The sequence below is a fragment of the Oryzias latipes genome, chromosome 6 (genome assembly GCF_053564925.1).
Source record: "Oryzias latipes strain Hd-rR chromosome 6, Olatipes_Hd-rR_3.1".
NCBI lineage: Eukaryota > Metazoa > Chordata > Actinopteri > Beloniformes > Adrianichthyidae > Oryzias > Oryzias latipes.
Genome location: NC_136242.1, coordinates 30,064,542 through 30,092,517, shown reverse-complemented (window position 1 = coordinate 30,092,517; position 27,976 = coordinate 30,064,542). Strand labels below are relative to the sequence as shown.

The 27,976-nt window shown below is 40.4% G+C and overlaps 3 protein-coding genes across 7 annotated transcripts; all 3 read right to left on the bottom strand.

The window, feature by feature from the left end:
- Positions 1-17: 17 nt before the first annotated feature.
- On the bottom strand, positions 18-4,027 carry actr6 (actin related protein 6). Its single transcript, XM_004069777.5, has 11 exons — positions 3,821-4,027; positions 2,797-2,914; positions 2,658-2,726; positions 2,451-2,574; positions 1,872-2,007; positions 1,746-1,802; positions 1,576-1,674; positions 1,377-1,455; positions 822-993; positions 618-756; positions 18-490 (listed from the first exon to the last, which is right to left on the bottom strand). Exons 1-11 carry the CDS (start codon positions 3,886-3,888, stop codon positions 361-363), a joined length of 1,191 nt encoding a protein of 396 aa, XP_004069825.1. The 5' UTR covers positions 3,889-4,027; the 3' UTR covers positions 18-360.
- A 2,692-nt stretch (positions 4,028-6,719) lies between these two features.
- On the bottom strand, positions 6,720-14,832 carry LOC101161236 (protein FAM3C). Its single transcript, XM_078948971.1, has 10 exons — positions 14,800-14,832; positions 10,969-11,007; positions 10,099-10,182; positions 9,687-9,749; positions 9,455-9,600; positions 9,250-9,308; positions 8,423-8,473; positions 8,264-8,348; positions 7,539-7,665; positions 6,720-7,426 (listed from the first exon to the last, which is right to left on the bottom strand). Exons 5-10 carry the CDS (start codon positions 9,487-9,489, stop codon positions 7,337-7,339), a joined length of 447 nt encoding a protein of 148 aa, XP_078805097.1. The 5' UTR covers positions 9,490-9,600; positions 9,687-9,749; positions 10,099-10,182; positions 10,969-11,007; positions 14,800-14,832; the 3' UTR covers positions 6,720-7,336.
- zgc:171459 (uncharacterized) lies at positions 14,799-27,935 on the bottom strand. 5 transcript variants are annotated; one of them, XM_078948967.1, is made up of 13 exons: positions 27,794-27,935; positions 27,627-27,720; positions 27,374-27,461; positions 26,344-26,680; positions 26,155-26,248; positions 24,510-24,597; positions 24,133-24,439; positions 23,752-23,845; positions 23,558-23,645; positions 22,555-22,873; positions 22,387-22,480; positions 22,225-22,312; positions 14,799-14,952 (listed from the first exon to the last, which is right to left on the bottom strand). In XM_078948967.1, exons 1-13 carry the CDS (start codon positions 27,843-27,845, stop codon positions 14,920-14,922), a joined length of 1,776 nt encoding a protein of 591 aa, XP_078805093.1. In that variant the 5' UTR covers positions 27,846-27,935; the 3' UTR covers positions 14,799-14,919. The 5 variants fall into 5 exon arrangements, with proteins under 5 accessions (XP_078805093.1, XP_020559871.1, XP_020559868.1 ...); XM_020704212.3 differs by having other exon boundaries at positions 14,799-14,930; XM_020704209.3 differs by lacking the exon at positions 14,799-14,952 and adding an exon at positions 18,249-19,593.
- Positions 27,936-27,976: the final 41 nt, after the last annotated feature.

Sequence of the window (27,976 nt, the reverse complement as noted above, 5' to 3'; positions counted from 1 at the left end):
AACAGCCAGAACACAAACCGGGTCATTTACCATTTATTATATTTACATGAGGGAGAGGGGGGGGGGGGGGGTCTTTCTGACCGTGTATAGAAGACAGGTATTTAGGTATATAGTTAGATAAAAATGGAGCCGGAGTTTAAAAAAGTTCATCCTTTTTTTTTTTGACAAAAATCAAAAGAAGTGGATCGTCTCACATTAGGAATGATTTAACACTGAACCTTTACACCTTCAGAGACGTTCGACTGGACCTGCAGGAACATGAAGCTGCTCAAAGAAAACGCCTTTTCTGACCCGTTCCCCATTCAGTGGATTCATGTGAACGGGGAAAACAGTTCGACACTGCATCTGCGTGTCGTTTCCTCAGATGTCAAACTTGTCTTCACAAACACAGTGTCCATTCTCCTCGTATTCCTCCCGCGTCACCACCATTTCATCAAAGTCCGGACTGTGAGCCAGTAGCTTCCCTCCTTCCCACGCGTGGCAGACTGGACTGAAAAACGGAAGAACACGGGAGAAAATCCTGAGAAAACCTATAATGTCAGACCACTTCTCAAGGTCAACCTGGATCAGATATTTGCAATATCATGATGACACAGTCTGCAAACCTGGACTCTTACTTTGGAGGTAGAAGCACTGATACTGGGAGGTGGGCGGGGACAAGTGACCGTAGCTCCGCCTCCAGACGCTCTCTGAAGCCCGGGAACAGCATGTTTCCTCCAGTCAGAACAATGTTCTGGTACAAGTGAGGCTGCATCTCTGTGGACAGACATAAGCGGTTACTGAGTTCCCAAGAGCAGCTGGCTTCATTCTAAGGAACGGACCTTCTGGAAGGGACTGGACCGAGTCTACGATGGCCTCTGGGATCCCCATCTCCTGGATGCCGATGTCTGACGGGTGGAAAAGCGTCTCAGGAACAGCAAATCGCTCGTTGACCAACCTCAGGATCTGCTCGCCTGTCTTATACTTCCCGCTGAAGACCATCTCCTCACGTGGCTAAAGGGCAGATCAGATGATAAGATGTAAGAACTACAGGCTTCACTCATCATGAACCTTTCATAATGAAAATATTGTTTAGGAGTCCATCCGTCCATCGTCTGAACCCACTGAATTACAAGGTTGTTGGAGCAAAGCTACAGCCTGAACAGGTCACCAGTCACATGGTGACTCACATGCACACCTAGGGGCAATTAAGAGTCACAAATAAACATCTGAAGCAATAAACATCTGAAGCATGTTTTTGGACTGGGAGGAAGCCGGAGTGCCCAGAGAAAACCAATGCAACAGTTTAAATATTAATATAATGGATATTCTTTTGGGTTATTTTTCATTTTGAATGCCCGTTATGTCACAAAGGAGAGGAGATGAGAGCATCTCACCTTGCAAAAGCCTTTTTTGATGGCGCTGAAGTCAGGAAGAACATAGTCTCTCATCAAATCGTTGTCCTCACCTCTCAGTCTGCAAACACAGTAAATGTGAAAGGGTTCTCCTTTTCTTTAAAAAGTCTGGTGAATGTCTCTGAGACACGTTTAACATCACACAGGTGGACCAGCAACAATAGACGTGCATCTGTCTTACTGCGCGATCTCCATGTCTTTGTAAAACTGCTGTGAGACGTAGCAGACGTCCTCCTTCACCTGGTTGATCACATGAGTTTCATCCATCACGTGCAGCTGGCTGGAGAAGTCGTTGCAAAGAATTATTCAGTAACTTATTTGATAAACGTAAAGCTGCAGACACAAACCCACCGATAGGAGATGATTTCTTTTAAGTGATTGGTGAGCAGTTTTCCCCCAACATTGATTCTGAAACACAAAAGTGTTTACAGTTGGTATTCTCACGGTCATAAGGGCCATAAGACAGCACAGTCTTACCTGCGGATGCCATGATTCAGTTTCTTGCTGCGGCAGTAGGGGGCGATGTGTGTGAAGGAGAACCCAGAGTCCACCACCAGGCAGCAGAGCTCAGACGGTTTGGAGTGGAAGCAGTGATGAGCGCTCAGAGAGCCACCTGGAGGAGAACAAAGGCAGTAAATGTCAAATCTCTGTTCTTTCATTAGAGCAAAACGACTCCATATTCTAACCTTGATTTTGTCTGAGCATCGAGTTAACAGCACAATTCATGTGAGACATCATTGCAGCCACTGTGGTCGTTTTTGGACCACAGAATGAAAATGTCTGCTTTTATTTTGAAACCAGGAGGAAATCTTTTTTTGTAAGTCAAAGAGGATGCTTGTTCTTACTTAATGATCTTTTAGTATTTATCTGCGTGATTCTTCAAAACCTGTGTTAAAACTTTGCTCAAACTTTTAAAATGCTCTCTTCTTAACGTTTTTTAAATTCCCTGTCAAAACCTATTTTTCCTACATAAAAATGACTCTTTGAGATAAACATATTCCTATAAACTCTTTTTAAATGCGCTTGTTTGATATTCTGGTCATTTGATGAACTCACCATTGATTCGAAGAGCAGACTGAAACTGGTATTCTTCAAAGAGGATCTCATTCATGGACTCCTGGATGGAGGTGAAGTTGAAGTATGGCTCTGTGATGATGATGCTGGTGTCTGCAAAGTCAACCTACACAAGGAACTCATAGTCAGCAGCTGGAAGAGCCTACTTAACTACATGCATGACTAACATACAAAAACGGACAAGTGCACCTTAAACATCTCCTTTCCAAAAAGGTGATCCCACACCTTCCTCTGAACATCCCAGTTGACCAGGTAACCCTGCACAGACATGAGCACCTAGTAAGAAACTGTTACCCAACCTGCACTGGACCTGCAGAGGCAACCTCACCTTCTGAAAGGGGAGGATGTAAAAGAGACCCGACGGATCTTTGATCTCATCCAGCTGATTCGCCGTGAACGTTTTTAGCCGGGAATTCTTTGAGCGAAACTGACAGTTGGGAATCACGCTGAAGAAAAATAAAGACAGAAACCAAGTTAAATTGGAAAAAACAAAATGTAAAAACGTCACATCCAGTAAGATCTTCAACCCACACAAATGCTAGAGATCTGGCATAAAAACGTGAAAAAAAACCTAAATAAACTTCCCACATCTGAAGAAAAAGGGTAAAAAAGTGTCACTAAATCTTCTACTGGTTCAATCAGAAGAATGGAGAAAACAAAGACTTTTGTAGATGAAATTCAGTAGACAAAAACATAACGGAGACTAAACATCACGACACAAATATTGACAGTTTCCCTTCCTAACAAAGTTAAGTTTGTGTTCACATGCAAAGCTAGATTTTTTTTATTACATAGAATATTTTCACAACATCCTCACAATACTTTTGTTTGCGAACAATAAAAGTATCTTAGGATCTGAAGATTCTGCTACCAGATTAGCACAAACTCAGATCACAAATGCATAAACAAACAAAAACTGTTGCCAATAATAGAAACAGGGGAACCTGTAACCTAATAGTACCTGTAACAGACAAAATATTTGGAGTATTCTAAGTCTAAGGTTTGAGTACCAAAAAGAACTTGGAAAAAAAAACCTTTTGTTTTCCTATGTCCATTTTTGCAAAATTGTTCTTTGATTTACCAAAGTAAAAGTCATAATGTGTTTGCCTGACAAGAAAAGCAATTTTGCCGCATTCGATTCGTTCGAGGGTAAATCTCTGTTGTAACGTTTATAGCTTACTGCTATTACCCCCCTACACTCAGTCCCATGACTTTATGTCACAGTGCAACAAACAAACGTTTTCCAGTGGAATGAGGTTTTAATCTTTCGGGAAATAAAAAAAAACGCAATATTGATTGAAAGCATCATCGTCATCTGTGAAGTTAGCCTTGCTAAAACAAAGTAACCTCACCTGACTTTCTCCAGACTGTAACCGATCTTCGCCGTGTACGCGCCATTATCCAAAACTAAGGTAGCCATTTTAGAAGAAAAACATTTAAATAACTATTTAGTTTTTTAAGTCGTAACTACACAAAAAGCACATTGTAAACTGATCGGGCTAAATCAGCCACCATTCAGAATTGTTCCTTCTAGCCAATCACATTCAGTCTTTCATCTTTCTTCCGGACGATGGAAAGCCAATCACATCTGCGTAATCTTTTTCTTTCAGCCAATCAAAGAACAAGCCAAAGTACCTCCTGAAAAAGTGGCTCGTGCAGAAACACATTCCTGTCACAGTTCCACTTTTTAGATATTTTAACATAAATGAATTTTTCGTTTGTCAAACTAACTAAATACGCTATTAACATGTCCCCGCCTCTCTCTATATAAAGTAATTAAAGAAAAACATGATTAAAAAAAATTAGGACTCTCTTCAAATAGGAAGATTTGACAAACTTAGCAAACAATCTGCCTTTTTTCTCATCTTTTTTTTATTTTTTTATTTTTAATTTTTTTTTATTGAATGCTGGAAGAATACAGTACAAAAATATAACACTATAAAAGTACAATGTAAGAACATAACACAACTCCAAAATAGAAGTTATTATTATTATTTACGTTTTTAGCTTCTGTTGAAAACAAAAACATTTTATAAAATTAGCATCAAAGTATATCAAAAGAAAAAATCCACAAAGAGAAAGGAAAAAAAAACCACAATGGAACTAGATTAGTTTTATTGAATACATTTTATTGCTGGAGTTCCATTTTCAGTAAGAAAAGCAAGAAAAGTTAAGGTACTTCATTAGAAAATTTACCTTTGAGATTTTGAAATTTTTCCAGAAATAGAATCACAGTTAGAAAAAAGAAAGAACCACTATCTTTGTGATTAAATTGTTTAAAACCAAAAATCACGTTTTTATAATAAAGTTAAAAATCAGCAAAAACAGAGTCAGTAATGAATTTGTGGCTCTTTTTCCAGAATGTGTCAGTAAATTCACATGACCAAAATAAATGAGAACATGTTTCAGGATTTTTCTGTCAGAAAGTACAGCTGTTGTTTAAGTCAACTCTAAATTTAGATAATGTTTTGCGGGATAAAATTTGTCCAGTAGTGTAAATTAAATTTCTTTGACCTTGTTTATTGAACAGACTTATTGTGGTAAAGACCGATTTTTATTTTTCAACATAAATAATGTGTAAGATGACTTCCTCCAAAAACAGACACATTGACTGTATCTGAGGCCAAACATTTGGAGAGAGAACAAGCGTATGTACCATTACCCTGCTGCTGGACGTCATTCCATATTCCAAAAGTGGGAATTTGGGGTCTTTACAATTTTCAACAAATTCTACACTTATATCTTCTGATTGATTGGGCACACATGATGTCGGTGTCACTGTTTACTCTAGCATACCTGTCTGAACATATGAATTTTAAAAAGCACCCTCAAGAGCAGTCATTCAAATTTGCTGTTGAAAATCAATGAAATAAAAGCAATGCTGACACCGATTTACTTTCTCATTTCTCATGTTTCTGGTGACTTGTTTCTGCAGGTCATGAACAGTGTGGTTTTTGTTTATCATCTCTGGATACATTTTCTTAGAAACAATATGAGATGTTCTACTGTTTATTGTGTAAATACTTTTAAAAGTTTCAGGTTGAGTAGAGTTTAGACAGTTGTGTTGATACGGAACAATGAGGCATCTTTGCAGAATGTTTGTTCAATCAACACAGACAATGTACTTATCACACAATCATCAGGAATATCCTACCCTCTACATTTTTTATGTGAGTTCCTGGTTCAGATAACAACCGCTGCTGACTTGAAGCAACATCTGAACTGTTTTATGTCAATATTTGGAGAAACTTCATGGCTTTCAGGTGAACTAGAGAAATTATTATTATTATCTCTGAATCCCTTTGCCTACTTTTGAAGACATCTCAGTTCTTCCTTCACTTCTTCACGTGAAAAATTCTGTTCAGGAAACATTTTTTACAATTAAAATTTGAAATAATAATCAAATTGAATGATCTTAAGCTGAGTGATGAGTCAAAATCAACAACAAACCTTGGATTTGAGATGGTCATATATAAAAAGGTCGTGTATAAAAGCACCACAGATTAAATGCACTGAGGCAGAAGGTGTTCTGTAAAAAGTCATCACGCCCACACCCTCTTCTGGGCAGTCGGGTTGGTTCAGATCGGATATCATTGTTCTTTCTCACTGTGCATGAATTCCCCTGTTAGAGAAGAATCAAATTCTTGCACATACATGTTCACATGTCCAGTAAAGAAGCTGATTAAGCTTAGACGTCATTCGGGTTGCTCAAAAGTGTGGAAGACTTATTCTAGCTCTGAATTCTAGCTCTGCTTGCACTTCATCACTGATTACCCAAACCAGGTGTGTCCTGTCAGTCAAAATGTGGAAATACCTGACTAAGCCAATTTCCAGCAATGACTCAGATGGAACAAGATTGATGTTGGTTGAATTTCTAGTTAGTTGAAGCTACTGCAGTTTTGTTAAACTGCCTTTTTTTCACCTTTACCTGTTTCATGTTTCCACCTGCCTCAAAGTGACACAGATGTAAGTTCACGCATTTATTCCTACAGCAAGACCTGAGTAAAGGGAAGATCTAATTTTTCCACTGTGATTTTTCTCGTCAGTTTAAACCACAAAATAAAATAAAATGCTTTTAAAAACAAATAAAGTTTAAATTAATAAACTTCATCTTATCTCAAAGACCTCATTGTTTCATGATGAATTTTCGGTGATGACTGAGACATTTATTTTTTTACACGACTGACAGGTTAGTAAAATCTTTTCTGTCTTATCCTGCAAACATTCACATCAGAGATAGCCGGTCCGCAGTTTGTAAACATTAAACTTTTATTGTTTCAAATACAACAATATTAAAAAGAAATATTTTGTAGACTTTTTAATTTTAAAGAAACAAGACTCTTTATAAATCCTTTCTCTGAATCCTCTGTGTGAGGATGAATAAATAAATTAATCTATTCTCCCTGAAATGCCCTGTGTAGAGATACCATCTATAAAACATTTAAAAACACCTCATTTTACCATGTAAAAAAAACAGGTAGGGAAGAGGGTTTACGTGTTTTCAGATTTTCTGGTTTACAAAGTCATTGTCCTTCACTCCTGTTTGCGTTTTCTGCTGAGGTTGGAGCCCAAAAGAGGACGGCGGTTGATGCAACAGCATCTGCAGATCAACCTGTTTTTCAGGATGAAATCCTGGAGCGGGATGCTGGTAACCTGCAGAGGACTCCGTTCTCCCCGGAAGCTGCAAGGACTCTCTCAATAGCAGACATCTGAAACCCCACCTCCACCACAAAAAAAGAAAACTGACCCCTCCCCACAGCCATCACCAGCAGTTCACAGGAGGAAGCAGATCTCAGTGTTTTACCAAGATCCTTTCCCTTTTCAGTCAGATGCTGCTCCAGAGTTTGTCTGCTTCTGCTCTGCAGGTTTCACTCCAGGGTTTTGGGGAAGCAGCCCTGCAGGTCGATCAGCTCTGGCCAGTTGTCATATTTATTATTTGGTTTGTCATTCTTTATATACTGAAGCACAAACAAAATGCACAAAGATTTCAGGTGAACACAGCTTTTGCTTCTCTTTTCACAGTCAATTGATGAACTTTGAAAAAAATTTCAACAGTAAAGTTAATTTTACCTTCTCAAAGCTGCTCTTCACCAAGCCTCCTTTCGCACCGACAAAAACCCAGTTATCTCGATATCCCAGTTTCTGGATTGACGAGCTTCCCAGTTCAGCAATTAAATTCCGGGCTTCGTCATTTAACCTGTTAAAGAACATCAGACATCAAAGAGTTGACAAGCATCACCTGACCTTCCAAACTCAAGAACTTCTAGACCCACAGTGATAAAAAATTGTGGTTTTGGTGTTCTTGCAGCATTTTTCTCATGATGGAGGACATATGCAACGAAAATTTAGTTAGAAATGTCATTTTTGAGTATTTGTTTATACAAATCATTGCGAATCAGAAGCAGATGCAAAAATGCTGTTTGTAAAAGAGCTTATTTGTTATGTAGAAAATACTTTGGATGGGCCACAAGCTCCCTGCCACGCTCCATTTTGAATTAGGTGTCATCCACTTGTAAACGTCGTTTTTCTCGTCCGAGCTGGCATTTGGCTCAAAACTTTGCAGGTGGACTGCTTTTATATTGCTCGCCATTTTTGTTGCACCCGTAATGTTAGATTGAGGTGTGAAGGGCTGTAAGCTAGTGGGAGATGATGCTAATTGGGGGCAGGCTTACTCAATGCCAATGGTCCCGTCCACAACTCAAATTACTAATGACATTCTCAAAGTAGGTTGACTCAAACCTTGATGGAAAATATTTCTCTGTGAACTATTTATTCCAAGTAAAGTAGATGTTTACTTTGAGGACGGTTCATCAAAGGATGCCATCAGAATCACAGAACCCGGTTTCATTTCCTTCAAGAAGTCGATGATATATTTCACATCTGCAACAACACAAATACATTACTCAAACGTTCAGTCCACATCTGGCCGAGCAGAACCTCTACTTTGTACTCACCACCACTGTAAGTATCAAAGTATGTTGTCTTCAGAACTTTTCCTGTTTTACCTGCCAGAGAAGGGCAAAGGTGTGAAAAGCCTGCAGCCAAAAATCGAGGGCAGCAACTTTCCTCTCCGAGGCCGCACAATAAACCTGTCATATTCAATAGTTTAAGATTGTATTTATAAACTTGATTTAACCCTGTAAAGCATACTACATCAACGAATTAACAGAAAATTTCAATTTTAGAGGATCTAGGGTGTTTTTTAAAACCTTTGATGAAATCCACAAAAGACTTTAGCACGTTTTTTGGATAGAGAGAGTGTCAATTATGATACTTTAGGTGAATTGGTAAGTTTTTGCACACAATTTTAGCCTTAGATGCAAAAATATTTCCATGAGTGTTCAGGGAAAAAATCACCTTATTTATCCACAGTCAAATTTGATCCACACATTTTTAACATGGTGTAATTGTATTATAAAGAATTAATTATCAATTTTGCTTTTTTTTTTCCAAAACAGGAAGTAGTCATTTAATAAAATGAATAATATTGGATGAGTCGTTCTCACCATAAGGTTTTAAAAATTAACAAAACTTTTCCCATCAAAAGTGTTTTTAGATTTCATGGAAGCAGCTATTTTGGAAAGAGCAGGAAAATCCCTTCTATTGCCTTTAGTGTTATAATAATCCACTACAGGGGCGGGAAACATGGATCAAGTTATGTACAATTGGTTTTTATGGAAAGTTTGGATCATGCTGATGAGACGGTGGTTTTAGAAATCCGTGTATCAAATGTGATTCAAATGATTATGAACAGTACTGCTGTTTTTTTTTTTTTACTCACCATCCACCAACACGGTGTTTATTCCAATTCCCACATTGTTCAGCACAGTTCCTAGAACCCTAAGAAAACATAGTCAACAACAAGAAAAATGCCTGATGGAGAACGGGGACATTGGAGAGCGCCAAAGACAGGACAAAACACAAACAAGAACAAACAAGAGAAGACAGGAACTCTTCATGCACTAAGACGAGGGAACCCAACAAACCCAGAAAGCTCTAAACCAATACAGCGGCAGTTCATACAGGTCGTTTTCAATGCAGATTTTTGGGGCCACCACGTTGGCAGCTCCGCTCTGGACAATGAAGCTGAAATGATCTTCTGGACACTCTTTCCTTGGAGAACATGGTCCAGCTGAAGAAGAAGAAGAAGAAGACACGAATTACCATCTCATGAAGAATCAACTTTAGCGATTCCTGATCAGGTCCAGGATCACTAACCGGACTTCTTGACGTGTTTATTGGTGGGTTCACCGGCAAACTCCAAGTCTGCACTGCTTAGAACTGGAAAGACAAGATGACAGGTTTGGTTGGCTGGGTGTTCCTGTGTCACGTAGGGAAAACACTTTAATTGACGTTTTCCATCAGTTTTCAGGTCCAGTCAAAATTCTTGTTAGGAATTTAAAGTTTGATGTTTAGATGAAACACTTTGGGAATTTTCCATTAGAGGCCATGTACTCCTGTCACAGATCCTCTGTGTCCTCTACAGGTTTGAATCCCAGTGACCCCCCCCCAAACACCTCCCACATCCACATCCCTCAAACTGCTGCTACATAAAATCAAACTGTACCAAAAAGATCTGATGGAGGAGCCTGAAATCTGTCAGGAAGCGAGGATGGATAGAAGTCCTTACCTTTGAGTGGGTTGGTGTTCAGCTGCAGGAGGACAATAACTATAATCAGTACTGGCAACAACACCATTGATGCCCTCAGGATCCCTAAAGAATCAGACCAAAAACATGCAAAGTTTACCTTCAGATGAGGTTCTGACAACAGCTGCTGCCGAAATTTCTCTAAAGTTAAAACCACAGATGTCAATCATTTTTTTTTTTGCATTTTTATTAATGTGTTTGGAAATACTAAGACTCACAGAAGAGGTTTGTTCTCTTCTACTATCTCTACTGGTTTAGTTCACGCTTCAATGGAAGCTACTAGCGGAAAATTTCTTGTTCTGGTGAAGCTCCGCCCACTTTGGCTGCAACTAGAGCTCCAGTCAAGGGTGGGTAAGTAGAACAACAGAGCTACCTTCCTCCTATTATAATCTGCAAAAGGCAGAGACGTCTGAAAGAAAATTCTATTTCATATCCAATTTGAAACAGATCACGTGAAAAAAGCAAAAAAACAATCTTAACAACTTTAAACTCACCTTTAACAGTCAGCAAAGCCAAATTGTACTTGTTTTTCCCATGTTTTTATGTGATCTAAAGTGTCATTTAGATGATCTTTCAGACACTTCTTTTTGAATTACAAAAAGAGAAACTGAACCATACATTATTTGAAATGTTGATCACGCTGAATAAGCCAAGAAGGAGAAGTTTCAAAGTGGAAAAATTTTTGTAAGTATTTTTTTTCTTTTTAGATATTCAAATTTCAAGAAGGGTAAGTTTAACCCAGAACATGATAAATGGTTAAAATGAGTTTCTATAAATGTGTATTGTTCCAATCAAAGAAAATAATAAAGTAAAAACTCCATTCAAATGCTTCTGGATTGAAAGACAACTCACATCTTCCATAGTTGGAGTTTTTCCGTCCCATTTTGTTTCCTAAAGCAAACAGACAAGAAGATTCAGTGAAGATGTCACCACAGCAGCATCCAGAAGCTACAAACTGCATCTCTGTGGCTTCAGGTGTTTCTATTTCTCACTGTAGAATGAGAAAAACGTTTGTACAATGATTCAATGCTAAAACCAACATGCTTTGCTCGGCTCCTCATTCCCCAAAAACAATTTCCCTACAAAAACAGCACCATTTACATGGAAAATAAGCAGCCTTTCCAAAGAAACCACTTTGGACAAAGACGTTAGAAGAAAGAAATCCACAAAACACGTTTTATGATTTTTGTGCCAAGACTAGTTACTTTCTTTTTTAAAACGTTTAAGGCCAGTTAAGGTTCTTTAGACACATTATGAGTCTAAAGGAGATCTAGCATGCTAATCCAGAGTTCATGGGCTGCTTCATACAATCTGGATTGGGAATTAAATAAGTGATTAAACACAGGGGTCAAAGGTTTAAACTAAATCACTTCTTTGGTAAAACTTTGAGATTTTTTAAAATAATTAGAGAAGAAAAACTGAAATTTAGTATCTGGGGTTTCCCATCTGGACAGTAGTTAAATAGATACTTAAGTCAGACTCCGATCATCTTTTGATCCATTGTAATTAAGATTATGATGTATTTGGATAAAATAAAATAACAACTATCCTTTTCTATGACTTAGTTTCTGCAGAGTGGCAGTATTTTATTAGAAATTCACCTCCGAGTGAGACTGTTGTTCAGAGCAACCCCTCCCCCTTTCCCAAGTCTATTTCTGAAAGCTCTCTGTTTAAATCAATTCAATTCAGTTTTATTTATACAGCCCAATATTGCAACGTAGTTGTCTCAACAGGTTTCACTAATTGTAGAAAAGTTGTTTATGTGCCCTCCCGCTAGCTTACAGCCCCTCGCACCCTAACTCAGCATTAGTGGTGCAACACAAACAGAGAGCAACGTTGGAGCTATCCAGCTGTACAGTTTTGAGCCAGATGACAGTTTGAACGAGGAAAAAGAAGACGTCCATGGATCTTGACGTCCATAAATGAATGAATCAGAATGGAGCAGAGCAGAGAGCTTCTATCTTCTATGTCTTTATTTTCTTTATTTCAGAAAAATGTCACAGGAACATGTTAAAAACACCCAAAACCCTTTTTTGTGTGGAAGTCGGCATTTAAACACAAGCAGAAAGAGCTTCATAGTGAAGCAAAGTTGGGTCAGTGAGGCACAGTTATACAGCTGAGGCGAGTTCACGCTGTGAAGGAGATGATATCAGAGGAAAGATGACAGCAGAAGGTTTACGAGGACTAGTTAAACAACGAAGACAAGGAAACAATAGCTGTGAAGTGCAGGAAAACAAAGATCCTTTATGGAGGAACAAATAAAACTCAGGAGTGTGCACAGGGAGGGGTGGCTGCGATACGGCACGTGTGAAATCATTAACTAATATGAGGGGTAAGACTAACAAACAGAGAAAGTAACTCAAAATGAAAGAGCACAGCTCCTTTCTGTAGCCTCTGAGCGATTCCTTAGCTGAGAGAAGTGGTCAACTTTTAACTCCCAGCTCAACCAAACAGTAGAGGACATGTACAAATAAAAATAAACAGTGGATTAAAAACAGTCATTGTTTGTATTACCACCCCAAGGAATTAGGGAGCAGAAAAAAAAATCTTTTATTTTTTATTTTTGTCTTGCAACTAAAGTGTTAAGGTGGTTTTCCACTGAGATGTTTAGTGTGGAATGTCCTCTCCCAAATGTGTTGAGTAATGCATGCTGTTATTCCTTACTCTAAGTGAAATGTATCCTTATATTCTACAAATCTACATATGGATATTTTGATTTAACTGCTTCCTTATTCAACTTTTAAACCCAAAGGACTAACTACCAATGAAATGTGAATTTAAAAAATGTAAATAAAATAAAAAGATGTAAATTGTTTTTGACACAGTATGAAACTCGGCTCTGCTGGTGCCTTTTTTTTTTAAACGTTTTTTTTAGTTTTACTATGATACTTACTTTCAATTTTACTTTTATACTTTTAAATGGTTTAAACTTGTTAAATTCTGCTTTTAATGTTTTAATATTTTAATGTACGGCGCCTCAGAACTATATATCTATATACAAAATTGGACACTTAGCATAAATGCACAATTTTAATACAGTCAGGTGAACTAAAGCTGCACACGTTTATGTCAATTGGAATATTATCTAATTAAATAGCACTTCAACCCTGAAAAAGGCTGAAGGTAGGGTATTGGTATATGAACTTATCTACGAGGATAGGGAGGCTAAAACATGAAGTCGTGTTTTTCCAGAAAACAGAAGAGGAACCCATGAAGTTCTTTTCTAAACTGAAACTGCAGTTTTTGCATGGAAGAGAGAGATTATCTGAACGACAGCTGCAGCTCTAATTCTGATGGTTTAGCAAAGTTTAGCAGAAAAATGCCCCTGTCACATCAGTACGTCATCTTCAAAATCCGATAAAAATGAATACAAATATACAGAATAAAAAATGAAAATAAAAAGACAAATAAAATCTTGCTTGATTAAAAAAAATGCTGTCGCATATTTTTCTTGAATGATTAAACAGTAAAAAAAGCTGCTTATAGTCGCGGTCCAAAAACATTCATTTGTCCAACAAACCGCAGAGATTTCTGGGCTCAACTGTCAGGAACCCAAACAGGTATTTGGTTAAAGCTTCATCCTTTCCTGTAGGGAAAATATTATCAAGCACATGGGAACATATTACAAAATAAAGCAACTTTTCAAACTCCTAATAATAAACGGGCAACTCAAACCAAACTACATCAGAAAATATCCAAATCTTTTCCTATGAAAATGCAGTTCTGTCCGTTCCTGTTTTTGGCTCAATTGTTCTGTTTACTTCTATTTTCTGTGAAATATGTACTTGTTGTCAGTCTTTAAATGACTCTAAGGTTTATACCTTTAGTTAAACTTGAAACGTTCTCACATTTCTCTGAAAGGAGTGTTGAGTTTTACTGAGCAACTAAATGATTAACCTCTTTTAGTAACACTGAAATTTGTTAAAGATCTGGTTGCACTAAGTGAAAACAGAATCCAAATCCTCATCCGTTTCTTTCCCATTTTTCACACATGTGAACCAGGGAGGCTTGTGTTTACAGGACGGCAGAGCAACGGTAAGAAAAGATCAACGATGGTGGATTTCAGAAAATAAAGAAGTGTAATAATGATTTCAGTCTTCTGTGTTTTGACTCCCCTCGTCTTTAGTCCTTCTACTGAGAACAGTCTGACCTCACAACATGACAAACGCACTGTCAACCCTTTACTGCCTCTAAAAATGAAGAAAAAAAGTCCAGGAAGTGTCAAAGTTTATACATCTAAGACTTCAGAGATCAGACAAACACTTTAAACTTAAATATAACACAATAAAAACAAAATAATTCCAGCAAACACCTTGCAATTTTCCAGAGAAAGGTTTTTTAAGGAATTTATTTCAAAAATTACGTTGTTTTTTTTCTAAATAGCATATCAGAAGCATTGACTGTATAGTCTTTACAGGGAAGCTGAATTTTAAACAGAACATCTAAATATAACCCACAGCTGAAAGAGAAATAATTTAATTCTTGAAAGAAACCTATAGCTATTGAAGAGGGACCAGAACAGAGTGTTTTATCTAGTCCTTCAATTACAGTTCAAAGAAAGAGAATCGAACACCAAACACCTTCTGACATCCTAGTTAGAGTTTGGAACGTAAACAGAAACACAGCTGGACCTGGTCAGAAGAACCCAAAGAGAAAGAGCTCAGAAAATAGGAAGGAACTGACCGACTTTGATGGAAAGCATGTCCCTGTCATCCAACTGGCACTCACACCTAGGAGCTGCAGCACTTATCCAAGTCCAACAGGTTGATCCTGTTCCGCCTCTTCCAAGCGACCGGCAGCCAATCAACAGCAGCCTAGACAAGAGAATGTGACAGCCTGTCAGGGAAGAGAACAGACACACAAATGCAGTAAGATGCCAAACATTTTTATTTGAAAAGTCTCTATAGGGAAAAACTGAAGACTGTGTGCAAACATTAAACAGAAAAGAGTGTTTGACATGTAAGCAGTTTCAAGGGGAATCCCAATACAGAATGTGTCCAAAACCCTGCTGGCAAAACAAACACAAAAAAGATTTCAAGTCTAAAATCCACATTTTCTGATCATTTTTACTGATGTGATCAGAAACTGAGCATCTATTTATTTATAGGATTATTGTAACTGTTTGACAAATACAACCTCAGATGAAAAAGAACCTCTCCCTACGTCCCTATGCATTTATTTTGGGTGTGTAAGGGTGCGTGCATATCATTGTTAAGCTTCTGTGTGCAATTTTTATATACTGGTTTTCTTCTCTTTAAATTGTAGCCTCATGTATGTATAATTTTTTACTATCTTCATTATAAATCAGAACAATTTTTTGACAGGTGTCAATATTTTTTAGGTGGACACCCCGGAAAATGACTGGCAGATAAAAAATAAATATATATCAGCAGAAATAAGGACCAAACAAGACCAGTAAGGTTGAAAACAAAAAAAGCGTTATTGTGTAAAAAGAATACATGAAAGCAAAAACTGATGATCAAAGCAAAACTTTTCCGGAACAGAATTCTGAGATTATATTTGAATTTAGGTATAATCTTCTTGTAGAAACTGATCTGTATGGTCACATGACTAAAATATGGATCAGTCCAACGAATGATGAAGTTTTGTTGTCATCACATATGTGTTGTCCACTGTGATGGAACTTGGTCATTTTTATGTTATAGTAAAATAAACCTAATGTGTCTCAATCCGAATAGTATTTTCTGAGATTAACATAAATAATTAATTTCATTTTCAAAAGATTTTATAATTTTATATATCTATTCAATTCGATGAACTACTTGCCTCAGACAGGTTGAGCTGGTTTGACCGTAGGATTATAAATCAATTCATGAATTAAGTCGATTAATTGTTACACCCCTAGAAGTAACCATTGTAGTCATAATAGCACGATGTACTTTTACTGTGCTGCAGTTACAACAAAAACACCTTATACTGCCATTCAGCATTTTGAAAAATGAGATAGATACAAGCACAAGGGAAATGTGAAAATACTTTAAAATAAATAAATAAATTGGTGGGTAAGAGCCAAGCTGGAAAAAAACGGTACTGTTTGCACATAGTTGAAGAATATTAGCTGCTTCTCTTTGATCCATTTGGGAATCACTGATCCAAAGATGTCAAATGATAATTAATTAAAAAATTTTATCTAGATGGGGGTTGTTGGTGGAGTGGCTTGAAAACAGATTTTCAACTGTTAAAGTGAGATAAAAACAGACAAGGTTTATGGGTTCGTCACTTTCTCAGTGAATACAATGTTGAAATACGAGCTGGACTGACACTGCAGGATGAGAACAACAAAGATGGTTGTGTTTGTTCCAATTCCTCTAGTGCAAAACATTTGGATTGGGCGGGATTTGGTCCGGAAATGGCAGACTGGTCTGCAGTCTCAGAGTAGACAATGACAAATAAAAGTTCTGGACTTCTCAGAAATACTGCAAACCCAGAATAAAGAGAACTTGAAATATTTTTGGAGCAAATCCTTACAAGTTCCGGGCATGATTGGTTTCATTCTTTTATAGAAAAATGATTCAGATCTACGTAGCTGTTTGTTTTTAACTCTTTAACACAATACTTAACTTGGACAAAATAAAACAAGACAATTCTTCAGGTGTCTTTTATACAGATAACCAGTTCAAAAAGTTGACATAAATAAAGGTAAAGAGTGGAGGACAGAAAAGCTAAAGAAGTAATATAATTCCTGCTTGTTTTTATTAACTTAATACTTATTTTCTGCACCATTACGCAAATAAATGCTTTAAAAAAATTGAACAATGGGATTTCCTGGATTTTTAAAAAACATTTTCTCAAAGTTCAAGTGCATCTATAATGAACGCTACAGACCTCTCTTCTCTTATTTAGGGGTCAACTTGCAGAATCTGTGACTGACAAATATAGTATTGTACATTTTTGCCCCACTTTAAGAGAACCACTCCCAGAGCTCAGGTGAAGCTGAACCTACAACCTTTATCTTTAGCATCAAGAGTGACAGGACAGGTCACTATACCTGCAGGGTTTGTAATGTGACATCACTGCAGAGGAATCTGGGCTAACCTCTCATCACTTCGGCCCCCTAACTTATCATAATTTGAAGATTTTATTTTCACTTCATGTATTACTGGAGGTCAGTAATTATATGATCTGCTCCTTATTTTAACTTGCGGTGGCCCTCTACAGGTGATGCGTGGTACTGCACGCAGCTGATAGTTTCATGTCAAAGTGCACGAAATAAAGGAATGAACATGAATTTTAATTAAACCATTTTAGGAGTTTAATCCTGCACTAATTAATTTGACACAAATAAGCAAAAAACATCAAGAAAATGTGTGAAAACACTTTGAATTTAGCAAAGACGTGACCATACAGTGTGATAGAATGTTCTAAGAATGTTTCCTCTGGATTCTTTTGATGTGGGAAAAACAACAGAACTTTAGGAAACTAAAATGTGAATGGATTTGTTATTAATTCTTGTTTACTTGTTTGTTTGTGCACATATTTAACTTATACTTGATTCTCTCTTAAGAAATCCTTCAGCTCCTGCACTGTTCAGTACCAGGCATTTATCTCTGAGTCACACTGGTTGAAGTTTTGGCTAAAGATGTCCTGGATCCATTTTAGATCAGTGAAACGGATCAAATCGAATCGTTCAAAATAAACCAACAATGACTGAATCGTTTCCGTAACCACCAATTATGATCTGAATCAAATCGTTAAAAAGAATCGTCACCCCCCTAATTTTTTGTTGAACATTCAGAGTTTTTTTTTTACCTGCAGGGTCACAGAAGCACTGCAGACCAGAGGAGGATTATTGCTGGGTTTTTTTTTATATGCAACTGAATTTTACTCCAGATAGATAAACATAACTGTGAACGTAATTACAGCGGAGGGTGATTTTATAAAAAAACAAATCACAAACGGCAGTTCTCCAGCTGGGAACAAAAGATCTACACTCAGGCCCAGGTTCAAACCAGACGGACCGGTTTTTCCTAACATTCTTGTGCTGCGGCTCATATTCAGCAGCTCTTTCTGTTATGGCATTAAAATAGCTTTGGACTAAACACATGTTGTATTCCCATCATCATGGGGACCTATAAGGAGTGAGATGTTGGGAGCAAAAAAAAAAAAACAAGTTCCAATGCTAATTTAAAAGTTTATTGCGGTCAGTGATTCTTTTTTGTTTGTTTAATTTATTTTTACATTTACAGTGAAGCCACACTTCAGAGTAAAATGACTCAAAGTAAAAAAAAAATCTTCAAAAAAACACATTTAATGTGAAATCATGATCAGATTTTTATACATTTTTAGATTTTTATATAAAATGACCTTATTTATATATTAACTATGTCATTACCAATTATTTCTGTACATCACATGTCAGCCGTCAAAAATCCAACATGAAGTGACGAGAGGAGAGCTGAGAGAAAATGCTGAAGAATGTTATTGGTTTGAAGTAACAGTGCGTCTGTAAATAAAATACAGTTCTGCATCTTTCTTGCTTGCAGCAAAACCACTTCCTGTCTTCACACGGTGGAGCCAATCGTAGCGGTTCCTCAGAGTCTGATTCTGAAATCATTCCTCACAAACCTCCTCCCTGAGAGCACCATCTTCACTGAGCTCGACTCATTGGGTCTGGTAGTCAGTGCAGAAACTAGTTCAAGCCCAGGCTCCTCAAACGCTGCCCTACTGGTCGGCATGTGGCGTCTGTGGTTCTGAACTGAATCCAGTCTTTGGCAGAGGTCCAAAAGAGAAACTTCTGCCCCGGGTGTGAAGGTGTGACCTGGACCTGTTCACATCACTCACTAAAACGTGCTTTCGACCATGACCAGCTGGTGGTACTGCAGAGGAGCAGGATCCGTTTCCTGTTATAGGACGTTCGGATTGGGGTAGCACACGCCCCCATGAGCTCTACATGAGGCTGCTGAGGTGACCCGAGTGTCCCACCGAGTTCAGCATCAGCGCCCTCTGGTCCAGGACGTCTCTCTCTCGGCCGAGCGCCAACCGCTCCTGCTCCACCATGGCGCGGTCGCGCTCCACCGCCGCCCGCTCCCGATCCAGCCACAGCCGCTCCGCCTGTACCGCTGCCCTCTCTCTCTCCACTGTGGCTCTCTCTCGCTCCACCATCTCTCTCTCCCTCTCCAGCGCCGCCCGCTCCCGCTCCACCATCTCCCACTCCCGGTCCAGCTCCCCCAGCGGCCTGTCGCACGGATCCACGCTCCGCTGGTCTGGCTGCGCGTTGTCCCCAAACGCATCCTGTTCCAAGTCTGAGGAGGAAGAGGGGGGCAGAGGAAGGGTAGGGCGGGGCCTCTGTCTGGGGACGGGGTCAGGGGCCTGCTCATCGTCCTGAGTGACGGGGGTGAGGAGGGGGGCGCTGTTCGCCAGGCGGCCCTCCATAGCTTCATTCATCAGGTGAAACCACGGCCAGGAGGAGGCGCCATCCACCACACTCTCCATCCCAACAGGAGGATATTTAAGGTCCTGAGGAGAGGAGACCTTTGACTTCAACATCAACTTCATCCCAACAAATATGCAGCCAAGCTGAGGTCTACAGCATTTACACAGAAATACTGTTTTAATACAAACTTTTGAGATGAATTCCAGAATAAATACATTTCCTGCTGAAGTCCATTATCCTTAAAAGGTACAAATGTCAGAATCCGAGGAAAAAAAGCTGCTTTAAATATTTCCTAAAAACACAAGCACCTCGCTATCAGTGTCAGGCTTTCAGGCGACCTTTACCCAGCATGCTTCACTCCCTTAGCATCACAACCATAGACTGTTTATGAGAGTGGTTGTATCAAAATTCCTTCATTACTCACTATATAGTGCGTTCACCATTTTGCAGTGATGTCCGAATCTAAATTTCATAAAATCGAGTGCCCTAGAAAACTAACCAGAAGTCTCTGCAAAAAGCCAGTGTGCATCGGTGCTCACTAGATTGGCGAATATACACCAGAATGCATTGCATCGGAACAATTTGTGCCAAAAAAATGTATCTAAATGTATTTTTTAACTAAACCATTAACGTTTTCATCTTCAGAAGACACTGGAGCAGTGAGCATGGTGTTCGAATTGCTTTTAAAATATAGGACACTACATAGTCCCGCACTATACCGTTTTTTAGTAGTTAGGGGTTAAGGCCCGTACACACCGGGACGAATATTCGCCAGGCGTTATTCGCCAGCGTTTTTCGCCACGTTTTTTGTGTTCACACCCAGGCGATTTTCGCTGACGATGAGCCGAGCGAACATGCAATTTCATTCCCTGACATTAGATGGCGCTTAATGTAAACAGAAATACTCCTGTACACAAGGTGGCGCTGCGCAACTTTACGCTCCTTAAAGTCGCTTTTCACTCAGAAGAAGAGAGCAAGTATTTACGCGCTTGTCAGAATCATACAAAGAAAACATGAATATTTCAAGCACCAGTAGCTCCAACTGGTGCTTGGTTCGGGGATATTTTAGAATGTCCGTCATTATTTCTTCGCGGCAGTGTAGACGCTACTTGGCGTCTATCTTCTTCGCTGGTATGTGTGCTCAGCAAGGCAGTTTTGTGTTTGAGCGCCCCCAAGTTGTGTTTTACTGTAACTTCAGAAGCTCCAGACACGTGTGCAAAAGCGCCATTCTCATTGGTCGAATGGATTTCGACGCGAGGCGTCAAAAAAAAAAAACGAACCAGAGGCGTTTTTTTTTTTTGACGCTTTGACGCGTGGCGTTTTTTCGCGTCGGTGTGCACACTTTCATTGGTGCCCTTTGTTTAGTCACGAGGCGTTAAACGTCGGCGAAAATCGCCGGCGAAATTCGTCCCGGTGTGAACAGGCCTTTAGGGTGAGAGTTTGGACATAGCCAGTGACTCCTACTCACCCTGGCGCTCCAAACAGGAAGTACCCGCTGGTTCTAAGAAGCCAAATCCCATGGACTCCTAGACATAGGCAGCTACAACTCAGTCATTGTATTGGTCAGAATAACCATTTTTACTCCGATAACTATTTTTAAAACATCTTGATAATCTTCATTTTTACTTCATGATATTTTCTTCTGTAGTGCAAAGATGCCTCAATTAAAAGTAGGTGGTGCCTGCTGGCCCCCACAAACAGCATCTGAAACGTTTGATTGACAGATTAGCTCTCTTTCAAGTAGTAGGGGTGTGGACTTCCAATAAGATCACTCCTGAGTGGCGAAAACTGGTTGCTGGAGACTACCTGGGACCAATCACTGCTTACTGACGACATCTGGCTCCAACATGGCAGTGTCCATATCGCAAAAAAACAAACAAAGGAGGCGGAAAAGACTTGGTTAGATAGAGCCAGAGTAAGTCCTTTTCTGTGGGTGACGTCACACTCTCTTGGTCCAGTTCTCAGATACAGTCAATGATCAGAACTGTTCTGCATCCATCGGGCCAACTTTCTAAAACTCATAATGGTCAGCTTGTCTCAGATATGTATTAGTTCTCTGCAGCCTGTTATTTAGCAGTTCTACTAAAATGGTTTTGACATTAAATCATATCCAACACAAAAACTTTGACTCTTTAACACCAGAGCTTTAGTTCCAATGTTGACATTCTTTTGACTACTGTGACTCTTTAACCGTTTATGCAATTAACACAATTCTAGCAGATTCTGAAGCGTAGAAAAGCAGCCTAGTAAAGTGCTCACGCGACTGATGTAAGCCAGCAGATTCTGTCATGGAGAAAAGCGTCTTTGCGGCATTAATACTTTACGTTGGTAACGTATCGGACGCCTCCCTGCGTCAGAATCAGCTGATTGCTTGTGTAAAAAGTCAAAGATTTATGGTAAATCAAAGAGCGTGCGTTACTTAGGTGTCAATGGTGACACATCTGTTGAAGGGTTTTTAACTTGAGTCTTTAATCATCTTCAGACTATCTCCAGTCCCCTGAGCACGCCCAACAGGGGTGTCAGAGACCATGCCTCGAGGGCAGACATCATGCTAGTTTTTTTACATATCTGTTCATCTTATCTGCTGCTCATTACCTGAATCAGGTGCGTTTTGCCACTAAGGACCTTCATTTGCAGGTTGGTTGGACAACATGTAGGACACCGGCCTTCAAGGTCTGGAGTTTGACACCTGTGCAATAGGATGAAGAACGTACCTTGTATCTTCTCTTCAGGTTGTCCCACTTCTTGGCCATCTGGTAGGTGGAGACTTTTCCCTGCAGGCCGAGCTCCTTCAGTATGGCTCTGGGGTGAATGGAGAACACGACATGAACACGGCTCACGCTGCTGGTGACTGTCGACATGCAGAAGGGTCTTACTTCCAGGCTGCTTTGGCAGCATTCCTCCTCCCGGTGAACAGCGACTCGTTGGAGGCTCTGAGTTTGATCATCCTCCTGGTGTCCTGGTCGCTCACTGTCAGACAGCAGCGGAGATGTTAGGTGCCTCCATTACACAGATACGCTGCATCGTTAAGCGTTAGCTCTTACTTTTATACGAAAGCTCTGACGGCATTGAACACTCCTCTCCACTGGCGTCAATGTACGTGATGCTCCCGTCAGCTTCGCCGTTGTCTCCGCCCACCATGCTGTCCAGCTCCGACACACTGCTCCTGTCTGCCACAGAGCAATCCCTGTCGACGGGCGGAGATGAGACAAACACGCCGTCTTCATCGTTGGTCCACACGGGGGTTACTTTGGGAGCTTTTCCCACCAGGCGCCCCTCCAGTGCGTCGCTCATGAGCTGGAACCAGGGCCAGGAGGCCGGGTTGGTCTGCCCCTCCATCCCCCGCGGAGGGAACTTCAAGTCCTTCAGACAGAACAGAGCTTAAACGACACTGTCCTCCAATCATCAAACTTGTAAAATATTAAAGGTTTAGTCTTTTCTTTAAACATTTTTTTCTGTTTGAAAAGCGCATTTTCTCAACTTTACGATACTATATATATTGTCTTCTTTAAATTGAAATATCTGACAAATAACAGTACACAGTATGAACAGTATCGGAGTCATCCAGCAGTACAGTGTTGATCCCGATGCCAGCTCAGATGAGGAAGACAAAGTCGTAATGAATCTATTTGTCTGCAAGTGGATGCATCAGAATAGAGCGGAGCAGGGAGCTTGTCGATTGTAGCTACTCCGTCACACCTACAAGCTTTTTCAAATGCCATTTGCTTCTGATTCACAACAACTTGAATAAAGAAATAATCAGAAATGCAGTTTTAACCTCAATTCATAACAAAAATCTCACAAGAACATGTTAAAAACATGATTTTTATCAGAGTGGGTATTTAATGTTTGTGTGGTATTAGTTTAAACACTCATGTTGTAATCTAGATAATCATCAGAATACATGTTTTTTAAATTGATCCAGAAAACAAAGTAAATCCGTAGTTTTTCTTGCTACTGTATGATGACCCTCGCAGTGGAAGCATGCACAGTTTTTTTTGCTGCTCTCTGTATTAGCCTGCAGAACAAACTGCTGACATGGATAACCTTGAATTTGGTCTTTAGGTTGTCCCACTTCTTAGCCACCTGGTCAGGTGTTATCTTCCCCGTCAGACCCATCTCCTTCACAATTCCCCTGAGACAGAGCCAACCACAAACACAGAAAGCACGTCAGCGGGAGATCTTTGCTCTCCAGCGAGCAGACCAGTCTGTTCAGAGGAATGCTGGGAGCGCTGCCTCACCTCCAGGCAGGCTTGGCGGTGTTCCTCCTCCCCGTGAACAGAGACTCGTTTGAGGCTCGGAGTTCAATCAGCCGCCGAGTGTCCTCGTCTGTTACTGCGGACAAAAAGAAGAGAACTCTGATCAAACCAGAACATTATCTTTCGCACAGAAAAACCTCGGTCTGATTAACACACAAACACTGCAGTTCTTTTTGAATAAAAAAAAAAAATTGTAGTCACAAAATGAATAAATATCTGAACTAAAAATTCAGGTTACAAATGCATTTCCAGACCAAATTTGAGCTCTTTCAAGAACGCTTAAGTCTAATCAGGTCCTCTAAAGAGCTGTATGTTCAGTTTTGTGAAAGAAATCTGAGTTTATGAGATTATCAATCTTCTCACGTTTGTAGGAGAACTCTGTGAGTCGGTGAAAATCTCCTAAAGCTGTGGATCCATTCTTGTCCTCGTTATCGACCAGCAGATCCATCTCAGACTCCGTCAGGAACTCCGCCATCCCTCCTCGGCTCCGGCGGGCTCGTTTCTTTGGCGTCGGGGAGAGTGGCTCGCAGTCATCGTCTTCGTCCTCCACTATGGGAGTGAGGATGGGCGCAGCGCAGGAGAAGCGTCCCTCCATGGCGTCGTTCATGCGGTAGAACCAGGGCCAGGAGCTTGGGTTGGTGTCCACGCCGCGAGAGGGAAACTTCAGCTCCTGGAGGAGGAACAGAAGAACTGAAACTGAGCTGCACTAACATCAGCCGACACTGAGGTCCAGGGTATACCTTGTATCTCCTCTTTAGGTTGTCCCATTTCTTGGCCAGCTGGTCTGTGGTCAGCTTTCCCTGCAGACCCAGCTCAAACAGGATGGCCCTGCAGAACAAATCAACAGAGCAGATGTTTAATTTACCAGCAGCTTTGATTGCCGAGCACTTTGACGCGCTCGGCATCACTGAAGCAGGACACAGCAGTTCAGAGGGGGGTGTCAATGACTGAGGTGGTGGAGCGTCCATCTGGTTCCCCTGCTGCAGCCCTGGTAAACCCCGTCAGGTGATCATTAGCTCACCTAAAATTCTGGCAGATGCGACCTTCGTGTTTTAAACCTGCGTTCTACCACTGGAGACAAGGATGGCACAAGGTATAGTACAGTGGTCAATAACCACAGGGCCACAGAATGGTACCCATCCAATGGACACAATACATGGTATCAGGCCACTGAGAACCAAAAAAACACAACCTACATTTTAGATCTGATTCTGAGGGGCGTTTTATTTTGAAAAACTACTGGATTCTCTCCACCACACCAAATGTAAATTGCTTGAACACGTGCTGAAAGTCCATCTGCTACTTTCTTAAAAGTGGCTGCGTCAACTGCCCAAAAGTTGACAAAAGAAAAGCAAACGTATTTTGGAAAGTTTTTTTTTGGCAGAAAAGAGCCAGTGAGGAAACAGAAGAAGAGCCTTCAACTTCAAAATAAAAGAAAGCTGCATTTAACAGACAAAACCAGAAGTTTAAACTCCAAATAAGGATTTATTGGTCCCGTTGTTCCCACAGACTATAATAATAATAATAATTCAGAATGTCCAGCAACCAGCTGTCTAACCTCAGAAGGATTCTACTAATAAAGTTGCTCAAATGTTGGATTATTATATTTAATAAAGACCCGTTTTAATGACTGTTTTTGTTTTGTATTTATGTGCTTAAATTTGGAGTCTGATTTTTTAGCTTCCACTTTGACAGTTATGGGTTAATGGAAAATATATTTCACATTTGAATGGTTCCTACATGAAATATAGATACTTTACAGAGGAGGAAGATAAACGTTACCCTCAAAAGCCAAGTGAAACTGGAAGCTATAAATAAAAACCAAAAAAATCCGATGCCCACTCCAGCCTGGTACAGGCCGGTCCGTAAAAATATTGTCTGACATGAAACTGGTCTGTGGCCTGAAAAAGGTTGGGGACCAGTGATTTGGTGCGTAAACTGACGTCTCCTCTATTAATTAGTCCCAGTTCTGTCATGTGACCAAAACAAAAGCAAAGCCTCTGTGATTAGAAATTTGCCAATACAATTACATGAACAGTCCTAATTTGCTGGAACCATGCATCGCCTCATTTAGCTTTAAATTTAAAAATATTCATCATCAAATCCAACATCCAAAAAGTCAAAACGGCATGAACATAACTAAAAGACCACTGGGAACGCTTTTACAATAGATCAAAAGAGGATTGGAGAGGGAGTTTAAACCAATCTCAGTTATAAAGAAGCATAATTCTTTAAATGACAATAATGAATCTGATTCTGATTACTTTTTACATCTGCTTGATCTGCATTTCAATTATCCTCATAAATTTGTTGAAAGTTCGTCAGAGCAGCATTTCCATCTGCTGACCTGATGAAGGCCTGCAGCTCCAAACCTGGTGAGCTCACCTCCAGGCGGGCTTGGCTGAGTGTTTCCTGCCGGTAAAGAGCGCTTCGTTTGCTGCTCGAAGTTTGATCATCCTCTCCGTTTCCGGTTCAGTCACTGTCGGCAGAGGAAAAGCAGTTTGACACATCAGACGAGGAAGCCCACGTGAACATCAGCAGAACTCCGTGTTCCCACGAGCTGAAGCTGCTTACTTTTGTACGAGCACTCGGTCATTCTCCTCCACCCCATTGGGACGCCTTCAGTGGGCGCGGCCTCGGAATGAACCACCACATCACTCTCTGCCGATTCAGCTGCCACTGTGTCTTCCATCTCCGTCTTGATGAGAAACTCCAGGATGTCTGTGTTCTCCTGGTTTTGGTTCGGCTGCCCGTTGCTGTGTTGTGCGCCGTTGTCTGCGCTCTCCGGACTCAGAACCAGGTTGGTGTTGTAGAGGCGACCCTGCATGGCTTCATCCATGATGTGGAACCAGGGCCACGACTCCATGACACCCCCGGTGGGGTCCTGGCCTTGATAAGGCTGCTTCAGGTCCTGAAACGCACAAACAGTGACCCCTGCAGGCTGATAAAGGAAGGTCCACAGTCTGTCTGAACATCACATTTTTAAAGTCACCACTCTGATCATCGTTTAATCTATTTTGAAAGCATTCCTAGTTGTTTTTTTTAATTAGGATTATGCCGTTTTTAGGCAAAATTAAAAAAAAAAAAAACTGTTGGTGCAGAGTAAGCCCACCCCCATTTCCCAACACACATCTGTTTACACACTCTCCTGCTAACTTAAAGCCCCTCACAACCCCAACCTAACATTACAGGTGCAACAAAATTGGTAAGCAACATTGAAGCAATCCAGCCGTACAGTTTTGATCCAGATTCCAGCTCAGACGAGGAAAACAAAGACGTGCATGGATCTATTTGTCTGCAAGTGGCGGAGCACAGCAGAACGCTTTGGGCCTGCCCAGCGCTCTAAGTCACCAATAAGATCCTTTTCTAAATGCTTTATTGTCTGTTCCTGATTCACAACAATGTGAACTAAGAAATAGTCAGAAATGCTATTTTAAACTGAATTTGCTTCATAAATGTCCTCCATCATCAGAAAAATGCCACCAGAACATGTCAAAATATGATTTTCATCTGAGTGGGTATATACAGAGCCTGAGTTTAAGCTCCTGTCTCCAAACAGAAAAAGCTTTTTTGGATCCGCACCTGTTGCATCTTCACATCTCACCTTGTACTTCGTCCGCAGGTTGTCCCATTTCTTGGCGATCTGCTCTGCGGTCAGCTTCCCTTCCAGTCCCAGTCCTTTCAAGATAGTGCTGAGAAACAAACAAGACCCAGCTGATGCAAACCCGCAAAGCTTGTCCTCACCATGGGGTTAAGGTTAGAAAATGCAGGATTGATTCTGTTTACTTCTGAAACATCCTGATTGGCTTCGTATGTTAGTATCCTCACAGAACCATCATGTCCATGCAGGATCTTACCTCCATGCAATCTTGGCAGAGTTCCTCTTTCCTGTAAACAAAGTCTCGTTGGACGCCCTGAACTCGATCAGCCTCTTCACGTCCTCCTCGGTCACTGCATGGTTCGGTGGTGTCAGAGGTCAAAGGTCAGCGCTGACTGTCAGCCAAGAAGCACAACAGATACTTACTCTTGTAGGAGCCCTCCGGGAGCTGCGGGTGAGGGTTCAGGGTCTGCTCCATGCTGATGACGGAGGCCGGGAAGGAAACGAGAAGAGGGAGGGGGGCGGTGTCTGTTGGCCGCCAGGCCGTGAGCTAACGACCACCTAACGCATCTTACCGCGTCGTTTCCCCATCAGTGGCGCTCGAACAAC